We start from the raw sequence: 20452 nt of genomic DNA, 5'->3' as shown, positions 1-20452 counted from the left end.
ACAGGAAGGAATACGCAAAAACGTTGACTGTGTTGGGGCTAAGGGTGATGTTTTTGGTGTCTACGTTTCTATAGCTTTCAAATTGTTCTCGAATTGAGTAAGTCCTACTACCGGATGCAAAGTAAGATGAAAAAGGATCTATTATAGATGGTAGCTGTAGGGCCTGAGGAGCCCTGTGATTCAGGATGGGCCTGGGGGCTGCCCGTCTCCGCCCCCCCCCCTCCAGCCACCCCATCCGTGCAGCCGGTGACGTGGCGGGAGCCACGGGCTCCCTGGGCCGGCCTCCCACCTGAGCTCCTGCTGGGTGGCCGTGCTGTCCAGCGTGTCCTCCAGCTCTGTCTTCAGCGCTTCCAGCTCCTCTCCCAGGTCCCGCTTCTGCTTCTCGGCCTTGTTTCTCGCGGCCCGTTCTGAGTCCAGGTCCTCCTGGAGGTCTGAGATGTGACCCTCCAGCTCCCGGATCTTCTTTAGAGCATTGTTCTTCTGAGCAATTTCATCGTCGAGCCTGCCGGGGACAGATCACCAGAATGAAGACCCCGGGGGTCTCTGGTCCCTGAGATCTCCCAATGTCGCCCAAGATTGTTTCCCGGAACCAGATACTCATGTTCCGTAGACATCAAACCAGGTTCCACCCACGTCCCCAAGACACGGTGGACCCCTTCTTGCCAGGTGGGACTGCTTGCAGATTAGGACTCGTCTGATGTCAAAAAACAGATTGTGGTGAGTGAGTGAGTGTGTGTGTGAGTGTGTGTGTGTGTGTGTGTGAAAGCAGAGCCTGGTCCCAGACTAGCCAGGTGCCTCGTTCACACCAGGAGCTTAATAGATGCTTTGTGAACACGGACAATTATTTCTCCTCAACAACTACTTGTTTTTCTTTCTTCCTTTTGCTCAAACAGTGGCTGAGTGCCTGCTCCATGCAAAGCACTTGGCCAGGTGCTGCATGGGGAGATATTAAAACCAGAGCCCCCGGTGTGGGGGATGCGGCAACCGTGGGCCAAGGTGAGACATGAGAAGCATTGTCTGAATGGCCTGGAGTGCATGAGGACTTTCGTGGAAGGCAGCTCCCTCCTGACACATGGTGGGGCTGGCCTCTTGCTTTGCTGTGATGGAAGGAAAGTGAACAACATGAAAGAGGGCCCAAAGGCAAGATTCCTCAGGGCAAGGGGAGGTGAGCACCTCGATCGTACTGAGCTTGGGAACGGTGAGCAGCAAGAGAGAAAGCTAAATGGTCGGGTTGGGGTCAGGCTGTGCAGGGTGGGAGCCTGGCCTTCCCTGCACAAGCCAGCAAAGTCTTCCGTGAAGGTTCACAACCCAGGTGATGCTTCTGGCCCATCACCCTAGCACCATCCTGCAGTGCACACTGGGAGCCAAAGAGCTGGCCAGGGGACCAGTCAGAAAGTTCTGGGGCTCAGATCCCAGCTCATGTTCCCTCCTCTCGCCCCACGCCCAGCGTCCTGCTCAGTGACATGGAGATCGCAGCAGGGTCCCCAGCCCAGTGTGTGCGTGAAGTTACTGCCTGGGAAGAGCTTGGCACATGGTGAACAGGAAAATCCCCGTTAGCTGTCGTTGCATTCCTGGTGCGAGGCTGTTAGCGTGAACCCAGCCAGGAGCTGGGAGAAGGGCCAACGGGACGGGGCACGGACACGTTTCTGAGGACCGGCAGAATCTGAGGGTTGCTGCAGTCTGGGGGTGGGAGGAGAGCAGGGCGGGGAGCAAAAATGACCCTTAGAAGAGGGTGCAGGAGGGTCGTCCCGGCCTCAGGCACATGGTGCCCGAGACGCCAGTGGAACGGACTCCGTGGGCAACTGTAGACAAGAAGGGCCTGGACATCCGAGAGGGAGACGTGGCGGGAGGAGGGGAGATGTGGACAGAGGATGAGTTTGGAGGGAAGAGAGGAAAGTGGGTGGCATGGTTCTGGAGATGCAAGCAGGACAGGGGAGGCACCCAGGAGCCTGGAGGCCTGCCTGGAGGAGGAGGAAGGACGGGGCCCACTGTGGTTTGGCAGGAGCCTGCGGGGCACATAGACCCACGGGGACGCCAGGATGTGCCCCGCCAGCCACGCTACCTGCTCAGGGCCACCTGCAGTTCCTCCTCCTTCTTGGCCAGCTGCATCTTGAGCTCTGCGATCTGCGCCTGCAGGTCAGCTATCTGCTCGTGGAAGTCACTGGCCTCCCCCTCCAGCTTCCGCTTCAGCTTCTCCAGCTCCTGTCGGCTCTTTTCCTCCTTCTTCAGCCGCACTACGACAAAGCCGGGGCCCTCAGCAGGTGCGCACTACCAGAAAGGCACCCAGAGGCCAAGCCTTTCTGCTCCCGCAATTCATGAACATGCACGTGAACACGCACGCACACACACACACGTCCCCACCGGTAACTGTCATGGCCCAAACCACCAGATAGTGGCAGGAAAGTTAGGGCTGATGAGAAGCACCTTTATTATTACTGGTGTGTCAGCTGGGGGAGCCTCGAGAGGGTGTACCTCCCCTGAAATCATCTGCCATGCTAAGATTTGCTCTCTGATTTTATTTTTTAATTTAATTTAATTTAATTTATTTATTTGAGAGAGAGAGAGAGCATGAGTGGGGGGAGGAGCAGAGGGAGAGGGACAAGCAGACTCCCCACCGAGCAGGGAGCCCGATGCGGGGCTCGATCCCAGGCTCGATCCCAGGACCCTGAGATCATAACCCGAGCCGAAGGCAGACGCTTAACCGACTGAGCCACGCAGGCGTCCCAGCTCTCTGATTTTAAAGCATCCATGTGAAACCCTCTTTGACGTAGTCGGTTTACCTTCCAGTTCTGAAATCATAGATTCATGCTTATTTTTTAGCTTGGTAAGATTCTTGGCCTTTTCTTCCTCTTCTGCGAGATTCGTTGTTAAGTCACTAATCCTCTCTTCGAGGAGTTTTCGCTCCTTTTGCGGGAAAGAAAAAGAAATATCGGAAGCTTTTTTTTTCTCTTCCCCAGATTCCACGTTTCATTTTTAGTCATTTCCAGATAAACAGCTGGAAAGAAAACCCGCATGAATACCAAAGACAACCTCTAGCTTTAAAATGATAAAGAGAAGCTCCTTAACGGTCATTCCTAGAAACCCAGCCACTTCCCATCTCATGCGACCTCTGCCCCGCACACTTCATGGTCCAGGCAATGACACCCTCATCCCTTCCTCCCACAGCCCAGCTCTTCCCTGCCACAGGGCCTTTGCACACACGGGACCATCTGCTGAGCTGCTTCTCCACGCCCCTTCCAACTACTCTTCATTCTTCAGGTTTCCTCTTAAATGTCACTTCCTCCAGGAAGCCTTCCCTGACTACCTCGCTTCCATTGCCTAATGCTCTATTTTTATATTATGGTGAACACCCTCTTCAGAACCCTGACTGTGAGGGTCATTAATGGTTAGGTTTTTCCTGCCTCCCTAGAGTATGAGCCCCACCAGGGCAGGGCCCCCCTTCCCTATGCACGCTCTGCACCCCAAACCATGCATGCTCTGCACCTGCTTAGTGGTCCCTGCCTCGGGTGGGACGGGGACTTTTCTGGTTTGGCCACCAAAAGTCCCACATCGCAGAGAGCCTTCAGTCCCAGGCAAACCAGGACCGCGGGTCACCCTATTACTAACCGGAAGCGGCCTGCGAGAATGTGGGAGAGGCCCCCGAATCTCAGGCACATGCAGCTGCTTTCGCACAACTTGGGGTCTCCACTAGCATGGAATTTCTGAGACCTGCTCCATGGCAGCCCTGGTCCTGGTGGGACCGCCGGGCACCCCACCCATGGGGTCCACCTGCCTCTAGACGGCAGTCAGGAAGGCCTGCCTCTGGCATCTTGTATTTGGCCAGAAAGGTAAAGCATCTGGAGCGCTTAGCCCCGGGGAGCCTGCCAGGTTAATGCAGGAGCTGGCCCCACTCACTCACTTTTGACAGCTTATTGTTCTGATCGTCCATGACCAGAATATCGTCCTCCAGTTTCTTGATCTTGGCCTCGGCCGTGACCTTCTCAAGCTGTAGCTTCTGCCTCGCGGCTTCCTCCTCCTCCAGCTGTTCTTCCAGATCCTTTGTGGGGAAGGGAAAGGAATCACAAGCCTCGCTCCCAGTGGGGTCCCTCTCTCAGAGCTTGTGGGCTGACCCTCGTGGAGGCTGGGCCTCACGGCCCCCTGTGCTCTGTGGTCTCCTTTTACTGGAAATAAAAGGTTTGGGAAACCACTGGCTTCATGGAGCCTCAGTCTTCCCATCTGTCAAATGGGGATAGTAAATATTGTGTGGTTTCAAAATGTGTCCCCGAATTCTCCGGTACTCTTCCCTTCAAGAGGTGGAGCCTCATTCCTCTCCCCATCAGTGTGGGCTGGATTTAAGAGGAAGCAATGAGGTGTAATGTCTGAGATTAGGCCAGAAGAGGCACTGTGGCCTCCCCCCTCTGTTCCCTCTCTTGATTCGCCCCTCTTGGGGGAAGCCAGCCACCGTGTAGCCCTAAGGAGAAGCTCCCCCCAACCCCTCCACCCCCCAGTGAGGAGCTGAGGCCTCCTGACTACAGCCACGGGAGCGAGCCATGCGGTCGTGGGTCCTCCAGCCCTGGGCTCACATCCCGACTGCAACCTCAGGACAGACTCTCAGCCAGAACCTCCCAGCTGAGCCACTCACAGACTCCTGACCCTGTTATCCCAAGCCGCTAAGTTCTGGGTGGTGTTTCATCCTGCAACAACAGCTAACTAACATGATTGCCCCTCACACGGGGTTGCGAGGAGGAGAAAAGGGGTTTGCACACGGAGGCCAGGGCAGGAGAACAGAGCAGGCTCTCCAGGAAACCACTCTGGCTACGTGGCCCTGCCCGGGTAGACGGCCGATCCACTCCAAGCCTCAGTTCCCAGCGGGGGACATACCTGACCACACGCCCCTCGCAGGCCTGCAGTGAGGGTCAGATGATAAGGCAGCAGCCCCTGTGGGGCCTTACCAGCATCTGCTGGGCCATCTTCTTCTTCTCGGCCTGCAGCTGCTGGCCCCGGTCTTCCTCCTCCTCCAGGCGGGCCTCCATCTCATGCAGGATCTCCTCTAGTTCCTGCTTCTTAGCAGCCAGCCGGACGCGCATCTCCTCGGCCTCGGCGTACAGCTCTGTCTCGGCTTGCAGCTGCTCCTGCAGCAGGTTCTTCTCCTCGGTCAGCTGCACATGGGGAGCAGGGAGGTGGCCGTGAGCCCCGCAGGGGTGCGCCTGCCCACCCCCCGCAGCCCCTGCCGAGCTCCGGGCCACTACCTGTGAGTGCTTCTGCTCCAGCTCCTTGAGCTCGCTCTCGGCCTTCTGCTGCCGCTCCTTGGTCTTCTGCAGCTCATCCTCCTTGGCCTGCATCTCCTCCTCCTGCCGTGTCACCTGCAGCAGGGGCTTCACCTGCACGCACACAGTCAGCCGTCACTGGCTTCCATGGCGCAAGGAAGGCAGAAGCTCTCCTAATGCCTCAGCTCAGCAGTTCTCAACCAGGGACCGGTTTACACCATCCCACACCCCCGAGGGGATGCTTGGCAATTTCTGGGGACAGTTTGGGCTGTCCCAACTGGGGCGGGGGATCCTACCAACACCTATGGGTACGGGCCAGGGATGCCGCTGCAGATTCTAGAAAGCACGGGACAGCCCCCACAACACAGGATTACCCATCCCAAAACACCAATAGTGCTGAGGTTGAGAAATCATAAACCACGGGGCGCCTGGGTTACTCAGTCGGTTAAGCGTCTGCCTTCGGCTCAGGTCATGATCCCAGGGTCCTGGGATCGAGCCCCGCATCGGGCTCCCTGCTCCGCGGGAAGCCTGCTTCTCCCTCTCCCACGCTCCCTGCTTGTGTTCCCTCTCTCGCTATGTCTCTCTAATTAAAAAAAAAAAAAAAAATCATAAACTAGAGCAACCGAAAAAGGTGCCCAGTGGAAAGGAAAAAGTCTCTCCTTCTCCCATTTAGTCCCTTTCCAGAGAGAGAATTACTGCTGACCAACTGGCATATTTCATTCCAAGGAGAAAAGGGGAAAAGAAATCTCCCACGTTCTACCTCCCCATCACGGTCACTATATGCGCTGTTGGCCTTTCCCGCCAGTCTCTTTTCTCCTACGTGTTTAAAAAATACACCCCGGAGATCAAGCTGTCCGATTTTCTATGCCGTGTCCGTTACTTAAAACTACAAGATAATTATGACCCCATGCTGTTCTGCACCTTTACAGCTTTGTTTTTTTGATAGCTGCCGTTTTTGTGGAATAGAAGTGGTGACAGAGGACATCCCTGTCTTACTCCTGGCTTCAGGGGAAAAGCTCTCAGTTTTGTCCCCACTAAGGATGATGCTAGCTGTGGGTTTTTCATAGCAGGCTTTTACTCTGTAGAGGTAGGTTCCCTCTACACCTGCTTTGTTGGGGGTTTTGAGATAGCCATCCTCTTTAAGAGTTGCAAAGTATCCCATCGATGGATGAGTCTGTTGGGGGCTGGACACTGACATTTTGCTACTATAAATAAGATCCACGATGAATGCCCCCAATTCCTGATTTCCAGATAACGATGGGGCTTTGTGAAAGAGCCAGTCGCCAAGATGACATACCGTAGGACTCCATTTGTGTAACATTCTCGGAAGGGCAAAATCACAGGAAGGGAGGACAGACAAGTGGTTTGGGGCTATTGGGGGGGAAGTGGGTGTGGCCGGAAACGAGCAACGTGAGGGATCCCTGTGGAAATGCTCTGGATCCGAGTCAGGGTCATTGATAACCCATGTGCCAAAGAAGGGGGAGGGGCGCCTTCTCGGGCTGGAGAACTACGGACAGGCGAGGTTTGACTCTGAGCCCCCGAGTGAACCACGCGGGGCCGTGAACCAAACGCTGCCCCACAGCGGGAGCATCTGGGGCGCAGGGCCCAGGTGGAGGGTCCCAGACAGGGGCGGGGTCCGCGGCACTCACTTTGGTGAACAGCCTCCACCACTGCCAGTTCCGCAGCTTGAGGTAGGCGGCGCAGTTCCTCTGAATCACTTTCATGGCCGTCAGCTGTTGCTGCCGCTTAGCAAAGGCCCTGGGGAGGGTAGAGGGGGTACCGTGAGAAGCCCCGGGCCGGGGGGGGTGGGAGGTCCAAACCCTGTCTCCCTGGATCGTCTGCAGCATCCTGCCCCGCGGCATCCCAAAAGATGCACCTGTCCACGTGTGATTTTGTGACTCACGTGAGGACGTTTCCCCACTCCCACCCCCCCATTCTCTCCAGCTCAGATTCTTCAGGAAGCTCTGAGCATCAGCACATGCATATCGTCTGGGCAATGACCACTTCAATCATCTGGAGGCCAGAGCCTTTCTCGGGGGTGGGGCAGGGAAAACCCCCAGCTCATGAAACACCATGGACTCAGAGCTGTGGTCCAAACACCTAGGAAATCAATCTACGCTACACCATTCCTAAGGGGGATCTTACACATCTCCAGCTGCGCCTTGTCTTCCCCAAAGCTGAGTGACTGACAAACCTACTCTTTCCTCGGGTGCATCTTAGAAATCTCAAGTCTGATTCAGAACCAGCGCTCTTTGTGTTTAAGGGCTGATGGGTTTGCAAAACCACCGCCAATGGATCCTCTTTCCTCTGCTTGGCTGCTAACTTGGAACATGGGTAAACTTGAAGAATGATGCTGCTCCAGTTTGTGGAGGCGGGAGGGTGTATCAGAGAATTTAGTTATGAAATTGAACCACTTAGGGCTGTCCCTGGACTATGAGCCCCCCAGTTCTGGCCTTCCCCATCTTGGTTGTGGCCTTCACCATCTTGGGCCCACTTGGCAATGAATGAACCTTCTGAATCCCTTTTGAACATGGGGATATGGACACAGCCAAATCCTCTTTCCTCCAATCCTTACCTTTTTCTCACACTTTTGAAATGACAACCTGGCCCTGTTCTTAACCCTCTTCATGCACTTCATCGACTCCTCACAAACAACCCCACGGGGCAGGAATGAGTATCCTCATTCTTTAGTGGAGAGATCCGAGCCTCAGAGAGAGAGAGAAACTCGCCCAAGTTCACCAGCAAGTAAGGGGGGAGGCAGGACGAGAGCCTTTAAAACGAGGGCACATCCCTACAGTGGTAGCGTTTCCACCTCTGTAAGAAGCAGCTACCATTGATCAGGATGCTTCCTAAAGCAGGTGGCCTCTCAGAAGCAGGGAAGCAGAACACGAGGCCACAGAGCCCCCCCTCCGCACGCCCCGAGAAGGGCATGTTTCTGGGCTGTTTGCAGGGAGGCTACAGCACTCGGGTCCTTACTTCCTGGCCAGGTAGCCGCGACACATGGCCTGGAAAGCCATGATGACATCGGTGATCTTCAAGTCCCTTTCCTCCTCCAGGTGTGCCAGGACCCCCGTCCGGAAGAAGATTTTGCTCTGCCCGATTCTGTACAAGTTGGGGTCAAGTTCTAGGGCTTTGATCTGCAGAAGGAAGGGGGACAGGTGCTCTCGTTCTCAGCTGTGACAGTGTCCGTTAGGTGTGTTTAAGGAAGGGCCTACCCCAACGAGCTCCTGGCAGTGCCCCCAGGGATCCCTGGGGAGGGGCTGGGGCAGGGCTTACCATGAGAATGCAGGCCTGCTTCCCGTCCATGAAGCCTTTGGGAATGGCGTTGGCAGCCAGGATCTCGTAGCTGGAGACACGGGGCAGATGCCACTGATCAAATGCCTCTCCGGTGTCCTTCCATCCCGCCACCTGGCCTGGCTCACCCCCTGCCCCCTGCGGACCCCAATCCCCATGCCTGGCCCCAGCAGGCTCACCGTTGGCGGAACTCCTGGAAGACGATCCTGTTGGGGAAGCCCTGACGGCAGATGCGAATGCCTTCCAACACCCCGTTGCAGCGTAGCTGCTCCAGCACCAGGAAGGCGTCCAGCTTGCCAGACTGCAAGGGCAGAGAGGCCAGTGGACCAGGGGGGCCGGGACTCAGGGAGCAGCAAGCCCTGAATCTCAGGCCTGGGTGACCCATCGTCAGGCCACCAAGCTTGATGGAGGCACCTCACCAGGTGAGGTCTCAGCTGAGGGTTCAGGCGTCACTTGTCTTGTACTTGGTGGCACCAGCATCACCTGGCTAGAAGCTGGGGCTTCTTCCCCGTCACCTCTCCTTCCCTCACTTCCTCTCCATCACTGGTTCTACAGAAGCTACCTCCCAGGTAACTCCCAATGGACCCCCTGCTGTCCACTGCCACCCACTCACCATCACTGCCCCCTACCTGCTTTCTGCCCCTGTCTTGCCTCCCTCTGCAACCTCTCATTCTGTTTCCCTACCATCAGTCTGATCATGACATACCCCTGCTTTTAAAAGCCCCCAAAGGCCTCCTCTGGTCAATCCACAAGAGAGTGCCACAACCCAGCTCCTGTCAAGCAATTCAGCCCCATCTCTCCCCCAATCCCTGCCTCACACCATCACATGCCAACATGAAATGACCAAATGTTTCACTGCCTAGACCTTTCATTTCTCAGCTCACGTCTTTGCTTCTGCTGGTCCCACTCACTGCCTAGGATGCCTTCGCCACCCTACCTTCCACTTCACCAGGTTGATGCCTACTCGTTCCCAAGGCAGCGTTCTCTGAGCCCTGAGGCTGGAGTGGGAGCCCCAGCTGCACAGCGTTCTCGTAATTTACCACATTACATCGTGCATATCAGCTTGTGTGTCTCTCTCCCCCACTGGGTCTCCCACGACATCAGCACTACTGATATCTTAGGCTGGATTAGTCTCTGCTTTTCCCTCTGTGGGGGCTGCCCTGTGTGCCATAGGGTGTTTAGCAGCATCCCCGGCTTCTTCTATACACTGGATGTGAACAGCAGCTCCCTCCCAGTTATGACAGCCAACAAAGTCTGCAGACATGGCCAGATGTCCCCGGGGAGGGGGGCGGGGCATCACTGCCCCAGCTAAGCATTCCTGTGCTAGATCACCATAAGAAACCTGCAGGCGAGGACCACAATTTATCCAGCACTGTATCCTCAACACTGCGCACAGGTGCAGCTCAGTAAATATTGACCGGAATAATGAATGTATGAGTGCTTGGATGCCCTGGACAGAAACTCCAGGGCTGAAAGTCCCTTTCATTCCTTGCCTTCCTTTGCCTCCAGGATGGGGGATGGGTCCCCAATTCAGACAACCTTCCACCCATGTCAGATGGAACCCGTGGGGTACAGAGTCAGGCTTTCCTCCTGACCCTCTACCCTGGTCTGCCTCTCCCTTTCCCAAAGCCCCCTGACGATATCCCCAAGGAGGACATTCTGACCCCCCGAGGAGCCAGGCAGGTGGCCTCACCCTCTTCTCGTGGTTGGGGATGATGCACCGCACAAAGTTGGGTGTGGTGTTGCGTAGTGTGGTCATCAGCTTCCCCAGCTGCTCTTTGTACAGCTGCCCCACCGTACGGAACATGCCCTTCTTGGTCTTGGAGGCGCTGGGCAGTGAGCTCTCTGTCATTTTGGCCATCTGGTCCAGGCCCACGATGCGGTCCACTGTGGGGCACGTTAATGTTGGTGTCAGCCTCTGGCCCACGCCGCAGGGGCCCTCCACCCCCACAACAGGACAGAGGACCAGGCCCAGAGGGTGGAAGACCCCAAGTCCTCTGCTCCCTTTTGGTGGCCACCGCCCCCCATTCTTTCCTCTGGGGGCCAACACCTTTCCTGTAGCAAGAGGTAAGTGGAGGCGTGCAGAGTATTGCTTTCCATGTATTGTCTATTTGGGAAATCTGAAAGCCCTTGAATGACAGAAAGAACAAATTCTCTCTCATGTTGTCACAGAGACCTGGGAATAAATCCTGATCTTGCCACTGCCTTGGCCTGGTGCCAGTTTGTGCCTCACTTTCTCCTTCTACAAAAAGGGGGTAACGACAGCATCTACTTCTTAGGGCAGGAAGAAGCGAATAAGGCTTACCCCTCCTGCCTGCCTTCAGTCCTTCATCTACCGAGAAATATTTATTGAGGGCCTACTATGTGCCAGGCCCTACAGATACAGTCATGAACAAAGACCGTGTGTCTCCACACACACACTCTAGGTCATATTCTATGGATATTCTAGTGGAAAGAGACCAACAATGATAACATACGTAAGTATACAATATTCTAAGTGGTGAGGCATGCTTAGAAAGATCAAGCAGGGTAAAGGGGGAAAGAAAGAGTAATGGGGGTGATCTCTCCAATAAGTTGAGTGAGCTATTAGGTTGATATTCAGAGAAATAATATTCCAGACACAAAGCATAGCCAACACTCTAAGGTAGGAATCTGGCACATTAGTAGGTATTCAACAAGGAATAGGTGGTGGTGTTATTGGTGGTGTTGATGGTAGCATTACAACCACCAAGGTTCTTTTTCTTTCAGAACAGAATGAGAAACTCCCACCATCCAGTGGATGCTGCACGTGCCCAGCCCAAACCACTGGCGTTGCTACGAATTTCCCTCAACGCACAGCTTTGACTGCAACCCACAAATCTTGGTAAGCTGTGTTTTCCTTTTTTTTTTTAGTTCAAAATATTTTAAAATTTCACTTGAGAAAATTAAATAACACACCAAGACACTTCTAAATAAGACATGGGGGCCATGTGCCATTTAGAAGTTTAACCTCCATGTACTTTGGGATTTTCCAACTATCTTTCTCTTATTGATTTTAGTTTAATTCCACGGTGGTCCAAGAGCAGACACTGTATGCTTTCTATTCTTTTCGATTCATTAAGATGTGTTTTATGGCCCAGAATGTGGTCTAGCTTGGTGGAAGTTCCATGTGAGCTTGAGAAGAATGTGCATTCTGCTGTTGCTGGATGAAGCAGTCTATAGATGACAGTTCTATCCAGTTGGCTGATGGTGGTTCAGTTCAACTTCACTGGCATTAGGATACCCTATTTCTGCTCCTTGTACTCAGTTAGGGTCCATGTAATAAAGTCTTTGCCCGTCTCTGTCTCCTGCAAGACTCTGGGCTCCTTGAGGAAGGGCCTTGCTGAAACGTTCACAAATCCCAGGGTGAGATGCCATCACCCGATCCCATGGCCTGGAACATGGTGAGCACTCAGTAAATGTTGGCACAACAGAACTCCTCCTCCAGCATTTTCTACCATGCTTAAAACAAGGGTGTCCAGGCCTATAAGCCCAAGGTCCACAGGCTCTGTGCAAAGACACAATCCACTGTGGGCACCGAGGTCCAGGAACAAAAGCGGAAAACCCCACCACCCCTAATAGTCATCGCAGAAGCAGGCAGGTACTGAGACTTTACTATGGGACTGGCAGGTGCTAAGCACTTCACATGGATTATCTCTTGGCTGGTTCTCAGAGGAACCCAAGTCAAGTCTTTCTGATTCCAGATGAGAAGTCACCATGCCTCCTGCACTGTTTTCTGTTACCACCTGCACCCTGATTTTGGGACCTTCTCCCTGGGGCCCGGGTGTGGGATTGAGGAGCCAGGGGTCACCACTCTGGAAGTGGCTGAACGTGTCACCTGCACACCCTGCCCTCTCCCCACCCCCCATAGGCCCACCCCTTCCTGGGAGCAGGGGTGCGAACCAGGGGCAGCTGGAAGGACGCAGACCACTCCGTACCCAGTCCCCCAGCTCCTGCCGGCAGGCCCTTACCGTCCTTCCACAGGTCGGCCACGAACTTGTCCGAGGACGCATTGAGGAGGGAAGTCACGTTGTCATTCAGCGGGTCCATGTTCTTGGTCAGCCAGGCACTGGCATTGTAGTCCACCTGCCAAGGATCACCCCACTGGTCAGGTGCTTCTGCCTCCGTTACAAATGAAGGCCAGGGCCCAGGCCTCCAGGTTCCCCCCCAGATCTTGACATGTCAGAGAGGAAATGGCATTAACAGCCACCGTGATGGGAATCCTCAAACGCCCACGAAGAGACCGACAGATCAGTACTTTAAAGGGCCTTGTGCACGCTGAAATGGAAGCAACCTGTAAAAGAGCTCTGGGGGGTCATTATGGGCTGTGGGCTGCTACGGTGATCGCCAGGCCCGATCAGAGAGGGGACTGAAAAGAGCCACTTGGAAAGCGGGAAAGAGGAAAGTGTTATTCCTTGTGCTTAAGGGAACGCACATGCCCTTGAGTTTGGGTAGGGTGCCGGCAAACTTTTTTTTTTGTACAAGGCCCAGAGAGTAAATATTTTCAGCTCTGCAGGGCACATCTCTGTCATGCTGGGTCACAGGCAGCCAAAGACTTTATGTAAACATAGGAGCTGTGCGCCCATAGAAGTTTATTTACGGAAGCAGGCTGTGGGTCAGATGTGGCATGTGGGCCGTGGTTTGTCACGGGCATTGCCTGTTTGCATGAGGCGGGGGTGGGGGGACCCTGGAGAGACAATAAAATACTCAGATTCTGCAAGCCAGGCCAAGCTGCATCTTTTCTACATTATCCAGGACCCTCAGGAGCCACAGGGGAAGCACCTGTGTATTTAGAGCTCTCACGTGATGATCCTCATTATCATGAAGAAGGAGGGGGAGCAGGAGGGAGGCAGGGAGGAAGAGGAGGAAGAAGAGGAGGAAGAAGAAGAGGACAAGGAGAAGGAAGAAGACAACTGTCACATATTTCCCTGGACAGCACAGGCGAACAGTGGTGAGCTCAAGGCTGGGATAAGGGAGAGGTTTATTGGACCCAGAAATGTGTTTATGGGTCATCCCATCCCAGCTGGCCCTTCCTCTTGGGTTTAAATTGTAGCTGGAAGGATTCAGCGACTATACAAGAAAGAATTGCCTGGTCACCTTGGTTGGAACATGGTATAGAGGTTGGAATAGACACTCAGATCATACGTAAAAAGACTTGCTTGGATTTGACTCACACCAGAGGCCTTTCGGCTCTGCCATGCCCAAACTACTCCTGCTCGGAGCACCCCACCTGGTCCCCGGGGACAGGGAGAGCCCTGGGGCCCGCGGCTGATACCTTCCCGGCATAGTGGATGATGGAGAACTCCGTTTTGTCCTTGAGCTGCTTGGGCTTCTGAAACTTGGGGTGGTTGCCCTGCTCCGTGCACAGCTTCTCCACGAACGACTTGTCTGTGGCCTTGGGGAACCAGCACTCCTCGTCCAGCAGGGCCAGCACGCCAGGAGGGTTGTTCTATGGGAAACAAGGAAGGCAGGATCACAGCTAGGGTGCCCGAGCTTTGGGCTTGCCAGAAAGAACTGGCCACTGAAACACACCCTAGGCAGCCCCCTGGCTCTATCACCTCTTCTAAATGGATTTATGCCTTCCACTCCCACAGATCGATCCTCAAATTACCCTGTGTCCAGGGGACCCGCACTGGGGAGGGACCGGCGGGCCCCGACAGAACATGTTTGCTGCTGCCCCCTAGTGGACAGAACACACGGACCAGCACAAAGATCTCACGCTTGAATTTGTTGCTTTACGTAGAAATTCACCTCAGGGTTCCTTTGAATAAAGCCCGTCTCTGTGGCACAGACAGGCTAAGCCAAGATGCCAGGAACACAGCCAAACTTACACACATGCCATTTACTCTGCTGGAATGGTCTGCACTTTTTAGACTCAGATCAGGGAAATACTTCTTTTCTTTTTTTAAGGTAAGCTCTACACTCCACATAGGGCTTGAACTCAGGACCCCGAGATCACATTCTCTTCTGGCCGAGCCAGCCAGGCGCCCTGGGAAGTATTTCTTCACTGGTCTGTCCAAAGCGGGACTCCCTAAATCATTCTCCACAGAGGCCTTATCAGAAGTTTTAGTTGCTTTATTTGCTTGTCTGGTTTCATTGCCTGCTCCTTCAGGAGGGCAGGGACGAGGTCCATCTGGTCCACGGTTACATCCCCAACCCCTAAAGAGGGGGACCCGCACAGAGCAGGTGCTCAATAAACAGTCATTCAACAATTATTGACTGTGCACCTACTATGGGCGTGGTTCTAGGAGGTAGGGATACACCAGGGAACAAAACAAAGACCCTTGCCTTTGGGGATGAATGACTGAGAGAGAGGGGAAGAGAAGGTGGGGAGGGGAGGGGAGGGCAGGGAGGGAGAAATAAAAAAAAGAAAATACCTTTGAGAGTAAAATGTGGGTTAAGGGACAGTGCGATGGAGTTCACAAGGACTCGGTGGCGGGGGGGTGGGGGGAAAGACGTGCACCCGTGGGGCGAGGGCAGGGTCCACATGCCAGCCGAACGAGGCCACACACGCAGGCGAGTGTGATGTGGGCCCTCACCGGCCGCTCGATGAGCTCGATGCAGGGCTGCAGGTCGAGCCCAAAGTCGATGAAGTTCCATTCGATGCCCTCTCGCTGGTACTCCTCCTGCTCCAGGATGAACATGGTGTGGTTGAAGAGCTGCTGCAGCTTCTCGTTGGTGTAGTTGATGCAGAGCTGCTCGAATGAATTCACCTGAGTGCACGACAGCGGGGAGGCCCGGTGAGCATCGTGGTCAGAGGACACGGGGACCAGAGAAGCTCTGCCCATGGCTGGCGCCCTGTGCACAAGAGCCTGTCTGCCATTTCAGAGCCCAGAGAGGGCTGAGCCCCAGCAAAGGCTGCCTAGAGTTCATGGGGCTGGCTCTTCTCACGTCACGGGGTCCCCACACACGTTGTTTTGAGGATGCTTATCTCCTTCACCTGTACAGTGATTTATGGGTATAACAACCGTGTAGGGTACTTCATCACCCCCACTGTACAGATGTGGACAATGAAACTCAAGAGAGGGAGTGATTCTCTAGTAGAATATGTTTTAGACTATCTGTCCATCTCCAGACCTTCCCTTTCGCTGAGAATGTCCCTCCAATCTATGGGGGTGGGATCCAGTAGCCATGTTCCCATTACATGAAGTACAGCAAGACCCTGAAAACAAGGCTTGGCCCAACTCAGGTGAGTAAGAGCCAGTGAGACTCAACTGCAAGATTTTGGTTGGAACTGTGGGGAACATTTGGAATTGGTCTGAACTTCCAGGGTTGCTGAGAGGCTATCTAGAGCTGTGGCAGCCATCTTGCCACCATGAGGGGAAAACCAGCTTGAGAACAGAACCGACGTAGAGGGAGGGAAAAAGAGAGAGAGAGAGAGAGAGAGATGGAAGAGATCAGGTCTTGCCTGTTGGACCCCGCTGTAGCTCTGGCCTCCTTGGTTTCACAAACCAATACATTTCCTACACCCTCCAGGATGTAACCTTAGCTAGACAGCCTCCCACTCTCAGTAGTGCCTGTCCTTCTCTGAAATAATGACTTCTTCAAAGAGAAGTTTCATCCCAGAGAGCCGAGACCACTGCTGTCATGATTTCACCAAGCTGTACCTCAAAGATCTCAAATCCAGCAATGTCCAGGATCCCCAGGAACGAAGCCCCTTGCCGGTGGGTCTTGTCTAGGGCTTTGTTCACACGGCTGAGTATCCAGCGGAAAAGGCGTTCATAAGTGGCCTTGGCCAGAGCCTCTATGGCAAAGTCTGCCTGTGGGGGCAAGTGAGGGAACATGGTCATCCCCAGTGGGCCACATTTTCATATGAGCCTGGCCAGCAGCTCAGACTTTTATTCCCCTCCTACCCATAATCAGTCCTTAAAAAAATAAACAAAAAAAGAAATTATACCATCTCTACACCCAGTAGAAAAGTGGCAGTAAGGAATAGAGTGGTCAAGCCTAAGGAATGACTGTGTGGCTAATTGAACACTTCCTATTAGAGGGACCTGGATCCGAGTAGGTCTGGTTCCATTACAGGGACCATTTAGAAGTGGTCAGTTCTGCCTCTAGAAAGGGTACACAATCATTTTCAAAAATGTATCTTTTAGGTCTGACCTTGTATGTACAAGTAAGAGATCAAGATGAGATCGTGAGTGAGGTACTGTGCTGTTCTTGTTCAGTACTGGATCTTTAAAACCTGATATGGGACTTTGAATATTCTAGTATTGGATGGATGAGGGTTAAGGAAATGGACAGATGGCTAAAAAGATAGATGGATGTATGTATGGATGCATGGATGGCTGGATGGATGGATAAACAGATGGATGGATGGATGGATGGATGGATGGATGGATGGATGGATGGATGGATGGATGGTTGAACACATGGATGGGTGAATGGGTGGATAAACGGATGGATGGATAAATGGATGGATGGATGAAAAGAGATGCGTGGATGGGTAAATGGATGGATGAACAGATGGATGGAAGGATGAATTGATGGATGAACAGATGTATGTATACATGGAGGGATGGATACATGGATGGGTAAATGGATAAATGGATGGATGGAGAGATGGATGGATGGATGAGTGGATGGATGGATAAATAGATGCATGCATGGATGAATGGATGGATGAATGGATGAACAGATGTATAGATGGGTGGATGGATGGATGGAAGGAAGGAAGATTCTGCAGAAATAAATAGCAAGTGTAGAAATCATTTCACATGCAAAAATAAACAGCAAGTGCATCATTACCTGTTCTTTTGTCTGAGCTTTCTGTACTACATCCCGTCCGACTTTGATACGTGGGGTCAGGATGGACCTGGTGAAATCTGTCACATTAATTCCCATGAGGTGGCAAACTTTCTGAGCAGCTGGATGGAAGAAAAAGCATATTAAGTGTATCACAAAAGAGAAGGCTTAGGAAGGAAGGCACATCACATGGGATATTCATGACCTGTGCATACATTGGATATTTTTCGAGAAAAGGAGCATGATGGTAGTGAACGTAGCATGAAAGAGTCCTGAAAACCACTGTCATTGGTGACCTCATCCCCAGTGTTTTGCTAAGAGGTGAGATGAAGGTATGCCCCAAGGGGGGGCTTAGGGTCAGACAGTTCTAGATTCAAGTTCTTGCCCCTTTCCCACTTCCTAACCAGGTGATTTTGGAAAAGCTATTTAACTTCCTAGAGTCTTGCTTTTCTCAGCTCGTAAAAAGAGTGGGCCATCTGCTACCTTGTGGGGTTGTCAACACAATTAAATGAGGTAAGGCATGTAAAGAGTGTCCCACTGTGCCAAGATCTGTGTTACATCATTATTTCTGGTGGAAAAATATTGGAAACGACTTAAATGTCCATTAATATGGAAACAAACAAACACATCACGGTGTTTTCACAAGATGAGTACCCAACAGCAGGTAAAGGAACGACTTGTTTTCTCTTTCTTTCTAGACCAGTGGTTCTCAACTGGGGATGATTTTGCCCCCACAGGACATTTGGCAATGATCAGAGACATTTTTGGTTGTCACACTAGGGGGCGCTACTGTTGAGAAACCCAGATCCAGGCAATGGTGAGTACAGAGAATATTTGCAGAACGATGCCTCCAGTGTGACATCACTCTCGTAAATTAAAGTCACACTCACAAAGCAACACCATATATTGTTTAGATACACGTGTGTGAAAGCATAAAAACGCAATCGGAAAGGGACAGAGTAAAATATAGCTGTGGTTGCCTGGAGGCATGAGGAGGAGAATGGAACCCCGCTGGGGATCCCGCTGGGAGGACGAGGGGATGTCACTGTCGGCTACTTGGTTTCATTTGAAAGACAAAGCAGTATCAGAACACATTCACAAATGTCAATTCTGGATGGTGGACTCTTGTTACATTATTCACTTCCTCATTTTAAACCTTTTCTTCAAAAGAAAATAATAATCATCCACCACGTGAAGACTAGTGGTGCCTGATGGCTTGCGTGTGTGTGGCAGATGATACTCGGTGTGGTTTTAGGATTTCGTCCTGTCTTCTTTTGTGCAAGGGGGGCTTTTTTGGTTTGTCTTTCCCTGAAGTTTTCTCCTCGGTGAGAGAAGTCCTTTCACTTGCCATATTTTGGAGTATACCACATGAGAAACAACTGGCAGGTGCAATGGAGGGTAAGCTCTAGGGAGCTTTCCAAAAGCAACACAATACACAGCCTGCACCCGTGGTGTGGAGACAGCAGCCGGACAAGCCAGGGACTGAAATTATCCTTTCGGCTCAGCCACCCACAAGCATGGGGGTAACCACGCAATCTTTCCGTAACACAAAACACCGCTTATTTGCAGGTAAGCCTGTCAAATTTGGAAAAAAAAAATACAGGATGCTTAGTTAAACCTGAATTTCACACGAATAACCAACATTTACAAAGTATAATTATGTCCCAAATATTGCATAGGACATACAATATATTATAAAATGATATATCTTGGAATAAAAACATTTGTTGTTTATCTGAAATTCAGGTTTAACTGGGCATCTTATATTTTATCTGGCAACTCTAATTGCAGAGAAACTTGAGCTCTGTCCCCCCAGCAAGACCGTATGTGCCATGAGGAATGGGGCTGTTCTTATGGGGCTTCTTGATGAACCCCAGCTCCTGGCAGATTGTACATGCTCAAAAATATTTGTCTAATAAAACAAATGATGGGAGCAGGGTTAGAATTGAGGCTCTCTAAGGATCCTTCCTCTCTGATCTAAAACTATTATTTCTCCTCCCCCCTGGCCCACGCTCTGATTCAAGAACTTCCCACTGTATGATCGTCAGCAGTAAAAAGTCTAAAAAAAAGACAGAAGTCAGTGAAAATAAGTTAGTTTAGCTCTTGTTAATACCCTCATCCAAAAAATAACCAAAGACTTCATGTGACCCTCCTTGCCATCACAGAAGTTGTCATTTTATTCAGAAAAGGCAAGAAGCACCTGTGTTATCTGGCATGGATGCCTGGTCTGTGTTTCTTTCCTTCTTGAAGACAATATTTCCAAGCTGCAGGACAGACGACACCACCTTCAGGATGGCTGGGGTGAGAAGAGAAGATTGGGTAAAGACACAGACGTCAACACCAAGGTGCTCTGGAGGTTTAGAGTCTAAAGGTTATTGGGGATCGTAGAGCCAACCTACCTCCTTCTCCCAAAAAGACGCAGTTATGAGCTCCTAAGTCTAGAAAAAAAGGCAAACTAACCTAATGCCCTACTATCATGGTAGAAAACCTGGCTGCGGATAGCAGAATATGTTCAGATGGTTGCTAAAAACCATGTGTTATAAAGGAATACTGTGCAGCAGGGGTTGGACCAACCCATAGACCAAACTACAGCCCATGGACCAACTCCAGCCCATTGCCTGCCATTTGTAAATAAAGTTTTATCGGAACACAGCCACAATCATTCATTTATAGATGGTCAGTAGCTGTCTGATGTTACAAGGGCAGAGCTGAACATTTGCAACAGAGATCGTATGGCCCACAAAATAGTTACTATCTGACCCTTTACAGAAAATGTTTATCAAACCCTACTATACAGCAAGGAGAATGAATGATTTACAACCAAACAATAAAACTGTTATCTCACAAATGCTGAACAAAAGACGCCAAATGCAAACAAGAACATAACTACGTAAGTCTACTTACAGAAGGTTCAAGAATAGGGAAAACTATGCTGTTAGAAGTCAGGACAATGGTTAACCTTGATTGGGGGAAACTATTAGAAGGGCTATGGGAAGCTTCGGGGAGCTGTTGGTGTTTTCTTAGTTTAAATGGGTGTGAGGAGCACACGTGTGTTCAGTCTATAAAAATTAATCAAACTGTGCACTTATACACAATTTTCTAAATGTAAATTATATGTCAATAAAAGATATTTAAAGAGCAAAAAACAA

General features: G+C 51.8%; 1 protein-coding gene across 2 annotated transcripts in view; it reads right to left on the bottom strand.

Moving 5' to 3' along the window:
- The window catches only part of LOC102749710 (myosin-11), a 55315-nt gene that overhangs the window by 20369 nt on the left and 14494 nt on the right, over positions 1-20452 (bottom strand). For both annotated transcript variants that reach the window (XM_081819960.1, XM_081819961.1), the window contains 17 exons: positions 19504-19599; positions 17307-17425; positions 16166-16318; positions 15098-15271; positions 13834-14007; positions 12530-12644; positions 10234-10427; positions 8720-8841; positions 8523-8592; positions 8223-8383; positions 6896-7004; positions 5229-5360; positions 4932-5138; positions 3899-4036; positions 2781-2904; positions 2063-2234; positions 290-502 (listed from right to left, as the gene is read on the bottom strand). In XM_081819960.1, the coding sequence (XP_081676086.1) occupies positions 290-502; positions 2063-2234; positions 2781-2904; positions 3899-4036; positions 4932-5138; positions 5229-5360; positions 6896-7004; positions 8223-8383; positions 8523-8592; positions 8720-8841; positions 10234-10427; positions 12530-12644; positions 13834-14007; positions 15098-15271; positions 16166-16318; positions 17307-17425; positions 19504-19599 (2473 nt within the window). The remainder of the gene's footprint in view (positions 1-289; positions 503-2062; positions 2235-2780; positions 2905-3898; positions 4037-4931; positions 5139-5228; positions 5361-6895; positions 7005-8222; positions 8384-8522; positions 8593-8719; positions 8842-10233; positions 10428-12529; positions 12645-13833; positions 14008-15097; positions 15272-16165; positions 16319-17306; positions 17426-19503; positions 19600-20452) is intronic.

This window comes from Leptonychotes weddellii, chromosome 5 (genome assembly GCF_054177405.1).
Source record: "Leptonychotes weddellii isolate Sample4059 chromosome 5, ASM5417740v2, whole genome shotgun sequence".
In the NCBI taxonomy this organism is placed as follows: domain Eukaryota; kingdom Metazoa; phylum Chordata; class Mammalia; order Carnivora; family Phocidae; genus Leptonychotes; species Leptonychotes weddellii.
This window is presented reverse-complemented; position numbering and strand designations above follow the sequence as displayed.